Source organism: Ceratotherium simum, chromosome 3 (genome assembly GCF_057802395.1).
Source record: "Ceratotherium simum simum isolate JZ-2026a chromosome 3, ASM5780239v1, whole genome shotgun sequence".
NCBI classification, from domain to species: domain Eukaryota; kingdom Metazoa; phylum Chordata; class Mammalia; order Perissodactyla; family Rhinocerotidae; genus Ceratotherium; species Ceratotherium simum.
The window spans coordinates 50,773,565-50,786,659 of record NC_141902.1 but is presented as its reverse complement, the minus strand read 5'-3'; the positions used below and the strand labels follow the sequence as shown (position 1 = coordinate 50,786,659).

General features: G+C 37.1%; 1 protein-coding gene across 4 annotated transcripts in view; it reads left to right on the top strand.

The window, feature by feature from the left end:
• The window catches only part of NEDD4 (NEDD4 E3 ubiquitin protein ligase), a 115,431-nt gene extending 103,188 nt beyond the window's left edge, over positions 1–12,243 (top strand). For all 4 annotated transcript variants that reach the window (XM_004421609.3, XM_087427561.1, XM_087427564.1 and 1 more), the window contains 10 exons: positions 615–736; positions 828–898; positions 2,053–2,148; positions 2,474–2,547; positions 2,832–2,892; positions 5,147–5,206; positions 5,292–5,399; positions 6,060–6,156; positions 8,672–8,744; positions 9,284–12,243. In XM_004421609.3, the coding sequence (XP_004421666.1) occupies positions 615–736; positions 828–898; positions 2,053–2,148; positions 2,474–2,547; positions 2,832–2,892; positions 5,147–5,206; positions 5,292–5,399; positions 6,060–6,156; positions 8,672–8,744; positions 9,284–9,386 (865 nt within the window). In that variant the 3' untranslated portion in view covers positions 9,387–12,243. The remainder of the gene's footprint in view (positions 1–614; positions 737–827; positions 899–2,052; positions 2,149–2,473; positions 2,548–2,831; positions 2,893–5,146; positions 5,207–5,291; positions 5,400–6,059; positions 6,157–8,671; positions 8,745–9,283) is intronic.
• Positions 12,244–13,095: the final 852 nt, after the last annotated feature.

Here is a 13,095-nt window from a genome sequence, read left to right as displayed (position 1 = left end):
AATAACTTTTTTTTTAATTGTGGTAAAATATACATAACATGAAATTTACCATTTTAACCATTTTAAATGTATAGTTCTGTGGCAATAAGTACATTCACATTGTTGTGCAATAATCACCACCATCCATCTCCAAGAACTTTTTCATCATCCCAAACTGAAACTCTGTACCCATTAAACACTAAGTCCCCCATTCCCTGGCAACCACCATTCTACTTTCTGTCTCTATGAATTTGACTACTCTAGGTACCTCATATAAGTGGAATCATACAGTATTTGTCCTTTTGTGACTGACATATTACATTAGCATAATGTCTTCAAGGTTCATCCATGTGGTAGCATGTGTCAGAATTTCCTTCCTTTTTAAGACTGAATAATATCCCATTATGTGTATATACCACATTTTGTTTATCCATTCATCTGTTGATGCACATTTAGGTTGTTTCTACCTTTTGGCAGAAATGACTATTTTTAAAACCATTAAATCCAATGGTCTAATGTGGTTCTAATAGAGATAAACAATTCTAAAAAGAAGGAGATGATTTATAATTGTTTGTCATATGAAAATTTTTATATGAAATATAGAGAGGATCATTTAAATGTGGTTGTCTTGACAGGGATAATTATACACTACAGATAAATCCAAATTCTGGATTGTGTAATGAAGATCACCTCTCCTACTTCAAGTTTATTGGCCGGGTAGCTGGAATGGCAGTCTACCATGGAAAACTGTTGGATGGTTAGTATCAAGCATAAAATTTGTTTTTTACTTCTATTTTCTTATTTCTTTCACTTGGTAATCATTTTAAATGTATTTGATTTTTTGCAAGGTTTTTTCATCCGCCCATTTTACAAGATGATGCTACACAAACCAATAATACTTCATGATATGGAATCAGTGGTATGTCTTTTTCACTTATAAATTATAATTTAACAGGCAACTGAATATTTTAAAGTTAGATTTTAATGATGAAGAAATTAATAGATTATAATGTTCCAAAATACAAATGAACATTTTCCCCAACATTTTATTATGAAAATTTTCTAACATACAATAAAATTGAAAAATTTTTATGGTGGACATGTGTGTATCCACCACCAGGATTCCACAATTGGCTTTTTCTCTATGCTTACTTTATCACATACCTGTCCATCTGTCCACCCATCTTATTGTCCAATCCATGTTATTTTTTGATGCATTTCAAAGTTGGAGATATCAGTAAACTTCTCACTAAATACTGTAACATGCTATACAACATTTTTATGTATCTGTTGCATCAATATGTGAATTGTGATCTTTTATGATGAGTGGCGTATGTTTTCAAAATAGCAGTCCAAAGGCAACGCCTTGAGGTTAGGCCACTACAAAAACACAGAAACTTGAGGATTAAAGCCCTGACTGTAGCCTCGCTACCTATACTGAATAGCCTTGTACACTGTGGGTACACATGATTTCCAAGACTTCTTCCTGGGTACTAAGTTCATTTTTTATTCCTTTCTTGTGACTCATTACCACTGTGAACAGTATAATTCTTTAGAAATCATATGATTGCACAGCTATTTGGGTTGATAAATTGAGGTTCTGTATTAAATTTCATATTTTCCTTTAACTTGGGCCAGGTATAAATAACAACCTCCTCATAGCTGCTTAAACATTTCACACACAGTCTCATAGGCCATATGAGAAAGATGCTGGGTACTCCTGGGTGTCCACAGAAGTTAGGATTCATCTGAAAACTACTTTCTTTGACATTTTCACTAGATAGTAAAATCTGTATCTCTACTGCTTCCACACAGAGATAGATTTCTAAACTTTAAAGTAGGCACCGCTCTGTTGATATATGCATTTTTACTCTCACACTTACTAGCCATCCATATGGCTAGTATATGTTACACATATAATACTTGTGTGTATTTTTCCATTTTTTCCATAAAAAATGTCCAGCTGACCTGTTCATCTTGTCCAATTATTCAGACTCTCAGCATCCTTTTTTTGCAGGGTCAAGTGTCTTCTTTTTATATACAAATTTTAAATATATAATGTTTCCCATCTAGGATAGTGAATATTACAATTCACTAAGATGGATTCTTGAAAATGATCCAACAGAATTGGACCTCAGGTTTGTCATAGATGAAGAACTTTTTGGACAGGTTTGTAAATTTTGATTGAATAAAATAGTACATAAATTATGAAACAAATGTTATAACTTAAGATTAGATGTTAAATAATGTGTATCCTGAACATATTTCTGTGTTCTATTTTAAATTTATTTTCCAGTAACAAAAGCTATCTCTCAGCAAGAATTTCTGCTCTGACTCATCCTGTATTTATTTTAGTAAAACTAATATTTTAAGTTTTCTTAGTTTTTGAATGGGTTTATTTAAAACACCAGGTTTCTGGTATAACTATAATGTGTATACTTTATTTTGTTTTTTTCACTAAAATAACATATCAAGGTATCATGCTTACTTTTAGACACATCAACATGAGTTGAAAAATGGTGGATCAGAAATAGTTGTCACCAATAAGAACAAAAAGGAATATATTTAGTAAGTATTTTGTTAGTAAGTATTTTACTAAATGTAGTAAGTACTTTACTGGAAATAAGTTTGTGCTTCTTGGGAGGACTCTTCTTACCTTCTTTCTCTTCCCGCAGAGCTGGGGTCTCAGTGTTCTTTTTCTCTTTCTGTAACAATGCCGTATCACCCACTCATATTCAGTTTTTGCCTTGGGCTTAGCTAGTCTTTATTTTTTATTTCTAACTGGAATAAATATACCTTAAATGTTTTTCTTGGTTCGTGTGAAAAAGATGAAATGTGTTGTTTCTTTTTAGTCTTGTAATACAGTGGCGATTTGTAAACCGAATCCAGAAGCAAATGGCTGCTTTCAAAGAGGTATTCATTTTCTTTTGTTTGTTCTTCTATAATTTCAGAGTACAATCCATAAGTTTTAAATGTTGGGCCTCATCACGTCTGAGAAAAATTAGTATACGACTTGCTTTCTAAAACCACTTTTAATTATATTCTCATATTAACAAAATATTACATGAATAGCTGTTCCCCGCTAAACCTCAGTCATTCAGGAAGCCCGTGCAGTAGCCATCAACAGGCCCCTGCACGTCTGTCACTGCCCCCACCTCTCCCAGTCCCCCTGCTCACCCTGAGTAACCTAGGTGAGCAGAGGACGAGAGTGCTATAGTGACGGTGGAAAATACCATTTGTTTCTTTTCCTAAATGGAATCACACTATACATGTTGGTTGGTGGCTTGCTTTCTTCTCTTATCAATAGTTATTGGAGATTTTACATGTCAAAATATATTCATAATATAAACTCATAAGTTATTTAAACTTCCCAATTGATAGACCTTTAGGCTATTGCCAGGCCACTCATTTCTTAAGCTAACTTTAAATCTGTTAAATATTTATAACACAGTATTTCATTTATTCAATATTGAGCACTAACTATGTGTCATGGTATGCAAGGCAAAAAGACATAGATTCTGCTGTCAAAGGGCAGAGAATCTAGAGTGAAACGGACAGAGGCAAGCCTGAAGTGCTAGGTAAGCACAGAGGAGAGGTAGACACCAGAGCAGGGAGAGGTGGAGGATGGGGCAGAGAAGGACTAGAGGGATTGGCCAGCCACAGAGACGAGGAAAATACAGTTCTAAGCAGATGGAGCAGCATGTGTGAAGTCTGGCAATAAGACAGACTGTGTGCACATTAAAGAAAATACAAGCAGTTCATCTACTGGATAAGAGGAGGCAAGAGGTAAAACAAGTGGAGAAGAGTTGAGCAGAACCAGATTATGAAGGTCTTGTTTGTTAAACTGGAAACAAAGGTAGAGTTTGGAGTTTTCTCTGAAGTCCGGTGAGGGGCAGGAAGGTGGCATTAAAGGCTATTAAACAATAAGACGCCAGGATTGAATTTACATTTTGGTCAGATCATTCTGGAAGTGGTATGTAGTGAGTTAGAGTAGGGCAAGACTAGCAGCAGAGGCTAGCTGGGAAAGTGCTACAGTAATCCGGGTGAGGAACGGTAAGGGCAGGAACTAAGATGGAGGTGAGAAGAGAGCTGCGTGTGCATTTGAATGGTGTTCAGGAAGGGAGAGCTATAGCATAGGGTGATTTAAAGGCTAGAGATCTGGGGTGGCAGTGTGGATTTGGGGGTCATCTGCATATGTCTAGTGGAGCTGTGGACTAGATAAGATGGAAAATTAGAAAGAAGGGTAAGAACGATGAAAGTGGATGGCCACACGTGGAGATGTGGGAACACCAGCATTTCAGGCATGGACAGTAGAAAGAGACTTCAAAGGAAATTAGGAAAGGCAGACAGAGACAAAGAGAAAAACCATCAACAGCCAAGTTTCAAGAACAGAGGTACTTTCAACAATATCATAGTGCAGAGAAGTCAAATAAGATATGGAACTAGAAAGTGTTTATCAGATTTAGCCACAAAGCTGTCTTGGACATTTTCCAGGACAGCTTCAGTGAACCAATGGTGTAGAGGTCAGATTGCAATGGGTTGAGGGGTAGATGGGAGATGAGCAAGTGGATTCAGTAAGATATGGCACTGTCAAGAACTTGGCTATAAAGAGAAGAAAGAGACGTTTGCTTTTTTGTTTTGTTTTTAAGGTAGATATGGCTTGAACAAATTTAAATGTTTAAAGAGTGTGCTAATAAAGAGAAGGAGATTTAGTAAGATGACCTCTTTGAGGGAGCAAACGAAGCACAGAGAGGAAGTGGTACTCTCTCCCCTGTAGTGGGAAGGAGGCCATGATGGATGGTGGTGCTGGTTGGTATGTGGGGATGCAGAAGGTTGAGGGAATTCCATCCTGCAAAATCACCTCTATTTTCTCTCTCAAATAGAAATTATCTGCTGTAAAGAAGGGGTGCCGTGGGAGAGGAGGAGCTTGAGAAGTGTGGGGAAGTTTTAAAATAGCCACTTTGAGGAATCAGTGGGGGAGCACAGACGATGGATACATTCATTTTCTTGCCGATAGTGAAAGCTTGGTTGAGTTCTGAGCCCATGAATGTGCAGTGGTAGGAATCTATATGGATGTGAGCTTTCTCCAGTAGCACCCAAAAGCTGAAGTATAGGGTTGTCCATTGACCCAGCTAAGCAAGTTTTTTAAATACATTCTTTCTACTAGGGATTTTTTGAACTAATACCACAGGATCTCATCAAAATTTTCGATGAAAATGAACTAGAGGTAAGAAATATTATTCTTATTTTAAAACAGGACTTTTGTACCCATTACTTTTCTTGTCTACAGTTTGACATTTCTTCTCATGTAGCTTCTTATGTGTGGATTGGGAGACGTTGATGTGAACGACTGGAGAGAACACACAAAGTATAAGAATGGCTACAATATCAATCATCAAGTCATACAGTGGTTTTGGAAGGTAGTGAAAGCTCCTATTTTCATAAATTACTGTTCGATAGATTCAATCATATTTAACAATACTAGTGGATTACATATCGATAAGACAAATATATATATGTGTATATATACCAGTAAAAATTATCTTTGATTTTGTACTGTACACATCTACCTTCTGGATGTGGTCCCGACCTTCATACATGTTTACAGATAATTAAGTAAAGTGCTCAGAGTGTATAAAGGGCAGTGATAACTGAGACAGGCACTTAGTTCCTTACTAAAGTAGGGACTCTTCAAGAAAGCGTGTAAGAACCTGCAGTGTAGTCTCTGGGACTCCTGCATGGCTCCTTTAAATGTGATTTTCCATCTTATAGAGAAATGTGTATGTCACTCGGTAATATCAATAAATATAATTTTTTAAAAGCCATGAGTCACACCTGAGAAGAAATTTTTGTCACTTTATTAGGCTATCCCTAATTCTAAAGAGTTACCATGTAGCCTTGGAAATAAAGTTTCAAGAACTTTGTAAACCACCCACAAACACAAATAAAACTAAAAGAAACATGCAAATTTAATAAGTGATCATTAATGCTTTAACTAAATTCTGATAACATATTTTTCAGGATAGTTTTGTTACCTTTTTTCCAATGATATTCCTTAGTGCTGTTTTTATCTTATTCAGGCTGTTTTAATGATGGATTCAGAAAAAAGAATAAGATTACTTCAGTTTGTCACTGGCACATCCCGTGTGCCCATGAATGGATTTGCTGAACTATATGGTAAGGATTTTCTGTAGATCATTAAAAAATGGAGTGATGCCAATTGTCTTTTTCATGGCTGATTAGTCTTCAAGCTTCTATCATTTATACAAACATTTAGCTTAATAAAAAAGAAGTAAGATTTTAAAATTATATAATTAGATACACTGAAGTAGGCTAAAATATGTATACACCTTGCAATCAGAGAAGACTGGAAACATGGAAAACAAAGGAGAAAAGTGGAAACATGAAATGACTTGAGTTACTTTCCATTCTTGAATTTTAAATTTGATTCTCGCTCTGCATCCCATTACAGAAAAAACATTGCCTGTACTGTGGTAGTTTAGGGCAGCATGGAAGGTTCCGTGGACTGTTAATAAGTATACACCAAAAAACAAAGAGTATCATAGTAGACTACATCTATGGGAATACTGGATTAAACAAAGTTAGATTTCTTTGGGACTTGTTCAGAACCTTTACTATGGAAAAAAGCAGAGTTTCCAAGACTTACTTGCTCATGGAATCCGTGTGTGTGTGTGTGTGTGTGTGTGTGTGTGTGTGTTTGTGTGTGTGTGTGTGTGTGTGTGTGTGTGGTGGTGGTGGCGGTGGTGATTGGAGGGTGGAGAATCTCATTAGGCTACTATTCCTCAGCCTTGTGGGAAATGGCAGGGCTAGGGATAAGTCTGCATGTATTTCTTGATATTCAGAACTATTATTAATGCAGTTTTCTATAAAGTGAAATTCTCTATATCCTGTCAAACTATTTTCTGGTTGATTTACCTCATAACACTAGAGATGTGTTTTATTTAAAAAAGTACTATTTCTTATGTAGATCACAGTAACTTTTCTCACATCAGTTAATATTCTATTGGAATGACATTTACTTGCTTTTAAAGATACCAAGAAGAACAACTCTTTCAGAGAAGGTATAGCTAGGATTGGAGCCCTACTCAGAGCCAGAAAGAAGATGAGAATTGCTCTGGGAACTAGAAACCAGGGACTGCTGCCTAGGTAGTCGCTAAGCTGAATTTTTTGTGCAAATAGAAAGCTGTTGCTCTCTGATGGGATTGCTAACCCCCTCCGTCTCCTCCTTGGCAAACCTGGTCTCCTTGTTAAGCTTCATTTATATTTGTTTGCAGAACCTGTCAAGCAGCTGCCACTTCTCCACCTAGAGTCACACTCACAGTGAGAAGAGTGAGGCAGGAGCTTGGCCACTAACCATGTGCTCCTTCCTTGCCTAATTGGATTTCTTAGCATTTGTCTTTCTAGTGGTTTCACCTGCTCCCCTTCCTTTCCCTTCTCCTGCGCGTTAGCCAGTTTGTAGAGAAAACCAGGGCAGGGCAACACCCCTTACCACCTCTAGCTCCACTTCCCTCTTGTATGCAGTCTGGGCCTACAGCCATCCACTGATTTCACCAACTGTTTGAAATTTGAGGAAGATATCCTACACACAGAGCCAGAGTTGTTAGTATTAGAATGTAAATTCGAATTCATATACTTACAAAAAGAAATAGAAGTTCCTTCAAAATGTTAATATTACAATGCAATATTATTTAACCAATAAAAAGTATATTAAGTTTATGTCAGTTGACTCAGGGAGTTTTCACGATGAATTGTTTCGGTGAGAGAATCAAGAGGCAGGGAAATGCATATGATTCCATGTTATGGAAAACAGTGACAGAAGTACTGAAGTTTTAACTGTGAACATAATTGTGATGGGTGATGTGTGAAAAGTAATGCTTTTTGAGAAAACTGTAATATTGAGAATATTAAATATTTTTAGTGCTGCTTCTGACAGTTATACTCACACTCATATATTTGGATATGATTATGAGACATGGAGAAAAGTATGGAAGGTTACACACTGGGTTGTCAGCATTGATTACTGGGTGGGTGGAGGATGTTGAGAATTGGAGAAGGAAGAGCTACGTGAAAATTCTGAAGAAAAAAGAGTTTATAAAAATGTCCCTAATGAAAGAGAAATGTAGCATGTATAACATGATCACATGCACATAAAATTCTCTCTCTGTATATGCACATGCACAGAAAGATTCGTGATAGGATGTTTACTCAAGAGTTAATGGTGGGATTTGAGGTGATTTTTACATCCTTCATTATATTTTTCTCTATTGCTTTAATTTTTTGCAGTGAGATTATACAATCAAAAAAGTAAAGCTATTTTCAGTGGGACTCAAAAAAGAAAGAAAACACTCATTTTCTCTATGTACCCATGAAGGAGGTAGTATATGGAAATGCAATTGTGTACAGGGCTAGGAAACAGCAAAATCACCATCAGACATGCCACCCCGGGGGCAGAGGGATACGGTGGTCACAAATGAACTATTAGAAGAGAAATCCTCATTTCATGGCTGGGCAATAAAGCCGTCAAGTGCAGGACAGCTTTCATTTCTTTTGAGTTTAAAGAAACTAGATTAGTTCCCTCTATGTTTAAGTTCATTAGAAAAAGTGAGTTGTGAAATGCCTAAGGGTTCCTGTTAAGAGTAAATGAAGCCAAAGCAGCTCTTCTTCCTTACAGGCTCAAATGGACCACAGTCATTTACAGTTGAACAGTGGGGTACCCCTGAAAAGCTGCCAAGAGCTCATACGTGGTAAGCAGTTTCTTAGACCCTGAGAGATCAAGTCCTCGGAGAGTGAAGTTCCTCTTACGGTTAGTCTAGGTACAGAAGGTCTAGCCCGCTCCGTGCTATTGTAAGTGGCAGCTATGGAAGAGGAGGCAACAACACCAACACCAACCCAAGAACAGGTGTTCCTTTACCAGGCAGGCCTGGACTTGATGTCCAGGTAGCTGAGCACTGGAGAGGCCCATCAACTGTTGACCGTGTGTTGCCTCCATCACATGAGTGACGGGCCATCCCAAGAGGGGCTAGAACATCCCCTTTTGGAGGTTAAAGTGATAGGGGAACCCAGACATTTGGAGGTGGAGGTGGGGGTGAGAGGACTCCACCAAGGAGTCGTGGGGCAAGTCCATGCCTAGAGTCCAATCCTGTGTCTTCCTTCTCCCCGGGTGATCAAGTGTCTGTTAGTGCTGTTGGGACACATCATCATGGGTAGCAGCATTACTGGGTTTGCTGTGAGGGTACTTGCTTTGTCAGTCTCTGTCATCATCAGTTCCTCTCTGTTCTTTCAGCTTTAATCGTTTGGACTTGCCACCCTATGAATCATTCGAAGAATTATGGGATAAACTTCAGATGGCGATTGAGAACACTCAGGGTTTTGATGGAGTGGATTAGAAGACAAATAACAATCCACAGTGTTTTACTGCCACTTTTTTATAAGCAAAGTCTTGACTTAAAATTTTCCAGGGAACTACTAAAACATGGCCATTGATTCTTCCCAGATATGGAGAAAATCTTATAAAAGCGTTAGAAGAAATAGTATGACAACTTCATGATTTCACTCACTTTTAAGTAACGTGTTGCATCTACACAGTTGTCGCATCCTATCTTTAGAGTTCACACTCGAGGATAGAAGTCCTGTGTACCTGAAATAGTGAGTTTTGTCCTTAACATTTACCTCTTTTACAGTATTTGCCAGGCAGTTCTTAAACTACTGAAATTATAACTGTGAAATATTTGTGATAAGTGTCATATGTGAAAAGTTTGATGCTTTTTGAGAAGGGAAACTGAAATTTGGAAAAGAATACTTTAATATGGAGTAAACAACAATATATTTAGTGCTGCCTGCAGCTATTTATTGTTTTGTAGACCTGCCTAATGCACCTTACTGCCTAGATTTTTGGAAAAACCTTGGAAAGTGTGTTACCTATATTTTTAGTCAACTGACTCACTTGCAAAAAATTGTTTACTTCTTCATTTTAAAAGTATTTGGCTTTTGTGAATATATAGTTTTACTAAACAAAGTGGTTCATAAGACATGTGAAGCAAATTCAGATTTGCAAAGGGTGAAAAGTGTTAACGCCTTCCTCTTGCCTGTGTGTCTTGATGGTTCATTGGTATAGTCATCACTCATGTTTTAGTTTAAAGAATTCCTTCTTCAGACATTAAAGCTCCACAAAGCAGTGTTTCTAAATATGCCTTGAAGAACTAAGTTAAACGTATAGTACTTGCCTTTACTAGTCATTCTGTACACTTGCCCAATTATGTAGTGAATATATGTTTACAGGGTTTATTATGTTTACAGATTAAGCTCTTTTCTGTAGTTGCATTTTTGTATTTTCAGTATTTCACTTTAATCAAAAAACCAAATAATTTGTTAAAAATAACCAAAGAATAGTTAAGATGCATAATTTGTATTAAATTTATTACGGTATTATGCTTTTTAAAAATACTGTTTACTATGAAAATGATGATGTTTTACTATAAATCCAAAACTCTTTAGGCAGAATGCTACAGGTAGAATCCTACTTTAACCAAATTGAAGTACATAAAAGTTATGTGCATGCATTCAACAAACGTTTCCTGCATGCCTGCTGTGTGCAGAGCTCTGTGCTAGGCCCTGGGGGTGTGAGCTGTCAGCTTTGAAGAGAGCTAGCTCAGTCCCCAGCCTCAAGGAACTTATAGGTATGTAAACAATCAAAGTAGGGGTGAGCAGAATAAGAGGAAAGGGAAAGATAAAGTGTGCCAAGACTGTATTTATAGCTTTCATAGCTGTATTGGAATGATTATATAGAATATGCTCTTGCAAAAAGTTAAACCTATTTCTCAATATGGTATCTTGGGGATTTAGGAATAATTGTAGATATATGTTATGAATCTCCTTAAATACATATATACTCTGAGAGTTGTAAGAAGTGCTTCTGACTATTGGTTTAAATTGGTTAGGGTATATAAAATGATGGGCACCTGTCGGCACCTGGTAGAGATCTCTCCTGGTAGAGGAGCAGAACCACTTTCCAGACACCCCGTCAACAGCTCAGCTTAGGGAAAGTAATTCACAGATCAGCGCACCTCGTGTTTTATCTTCGCCTGTGTTAACCTGCATTCAGGCAAGACCACCAGATATAGTCCTAGTTTTATCACTTACCAACTGTTTAAGCTGAAGCAACTTTCTTAACATCTCTGCCCTCTTGTTTCTTCATCTGTCAAATGAGAACAGTGCCCACCCTCATTGTCATGTAAGATTGTTGTAAGTTCCATTAAGATGCTCTGTGCCGTAGCATACAATCAGAAGATGCTTTGTGCTTTGTGCTGACCATCAGATTTTGTCAAGTCAGGTGTGCACACTAACTACACTCCCAAAGAAGAATCTCTTTATTTAAAAATGAGTGTTAATATACAAGGAAGTAGGAACATCTCTTACGTTGAATACGTCCAGATATATATGTATACATAGATTTACCTATACATGGATCTTACTATTAGAATTCACTTTCTCCACATCAGCAAAATAATATTAATATGGGCCCATGCACTTTGGAATGTCGTCATTATATAGAACTGAATGTGGAAACTATTTTTGTTAAAACAGGATTTTACCGTATGATTGTTTAAATATCACTTCTGTGAAATATCATAGCGGATATCAGAGCTTGAGAAAATATAAAGCTTGCTTTTCATCTGACTAATATTCACTTGGATGATCCTGTGATTCAGATAAAACAGTGTGTTAATGAGACCAGACACTCCCACCAGCCCCCAGCCCCTGACCATCGTCCCTTTTGTCTCCCAGGTGTGGGCAGACGGTCCAGAAGGAACCTGTATCAAGCAACACACCCCTCATCCCAGATAGAAAAGTATCTCAAATGCATTCTATGGCTGGAGAATAAATAGGGTCATTTTCATGAAGTGAGGACATCATATTTTTCTAGAAATTATAAGCACATAATTTTAGCCTATATTTTCTCTATAATCAAACAAATTTTAACATAGACGTAAAATTGTATTACAAGTGTATTTCATCCTAACTCAAATTTAAATGGTATTTGTTTTCATTTTTTATTTATAATGCTGAAATTATTCCTATAATTATCAAGTTCAACACAATTTGTTTTGATCATAAGCCATTCGACATTATTTTTTAAGATCTTCTCATATGATAAATATATATCAAGATTAATGTATCAAAATGTATTGCATACTTTAAAGTAAAAAACCATTTTTAAAAATCGATGCCTCAAATAAAGTTCTATTCTAATAAAAACAAAAACTGTGATTCATTTTTAAATAGAAAATTCCCAAACCAGTCTTTTGGGTGATACTCTCTGGTCTAGTCCTTTGCAGCAACATACGGAATTCTCAAGACCGTCTTGAATTTGTATCTGGTGAACTAGCATGATTATAAATTTAACACAGATAATCTCCACTTTACAAAAACAGGTCATGTTCCAAAAGTCTGGTGGTTAGTGAAATATCCAGAAGATGATATAATAACAAAGTTACAAATGGGCTGGATTTCAGGCATGTTTTTGCTCCTTCAAGAGGCCAACCTTGTAACCTAACCACTATTTATAACATTGTTGCTATGAGAAAAGGAGTTCCAAGTGTTAATTCAGAACTAAGTATCTTTGCCTCCTTAGAAGGTTCCCAGTTAGAAGGGAATCTACCCCCCAACCCCAAACCATCCCTGGGAAGGTGCTGTTCCAGCCCGGTTTCCACTAAAATTCAGACTGTAGCTTAATCCTTGGAACCCAGACCACTGCCCTCCCCGCTTCCCCCTCTCCAGTGCTAACCAGTTGGGGCAGTAACTAGCCCATCCCATGGCTCCTGGCACAGGAAGTCTTTGCTTTGCTGTCCATCAGGGCAGACAGTCGTTTTATAAAGGATATTAAGGGAAGTGTTAGGATCTTAAGACCTCACTGTGAATAAAGGGCTTCAGTAGACTTGTGTGCATTTTTCTTGAAAATTAAAGATTATCACTAAATTAGCTACCTGTTTCAGTTCTGCTAGTCTCTTCACTTGCAGTCCGTCCTATGCAGTCCCTTCATCCCACACCAGTGTTTCCTTTCTTGTATACAAATGTGATCAGGTTACTCTGCCAAAA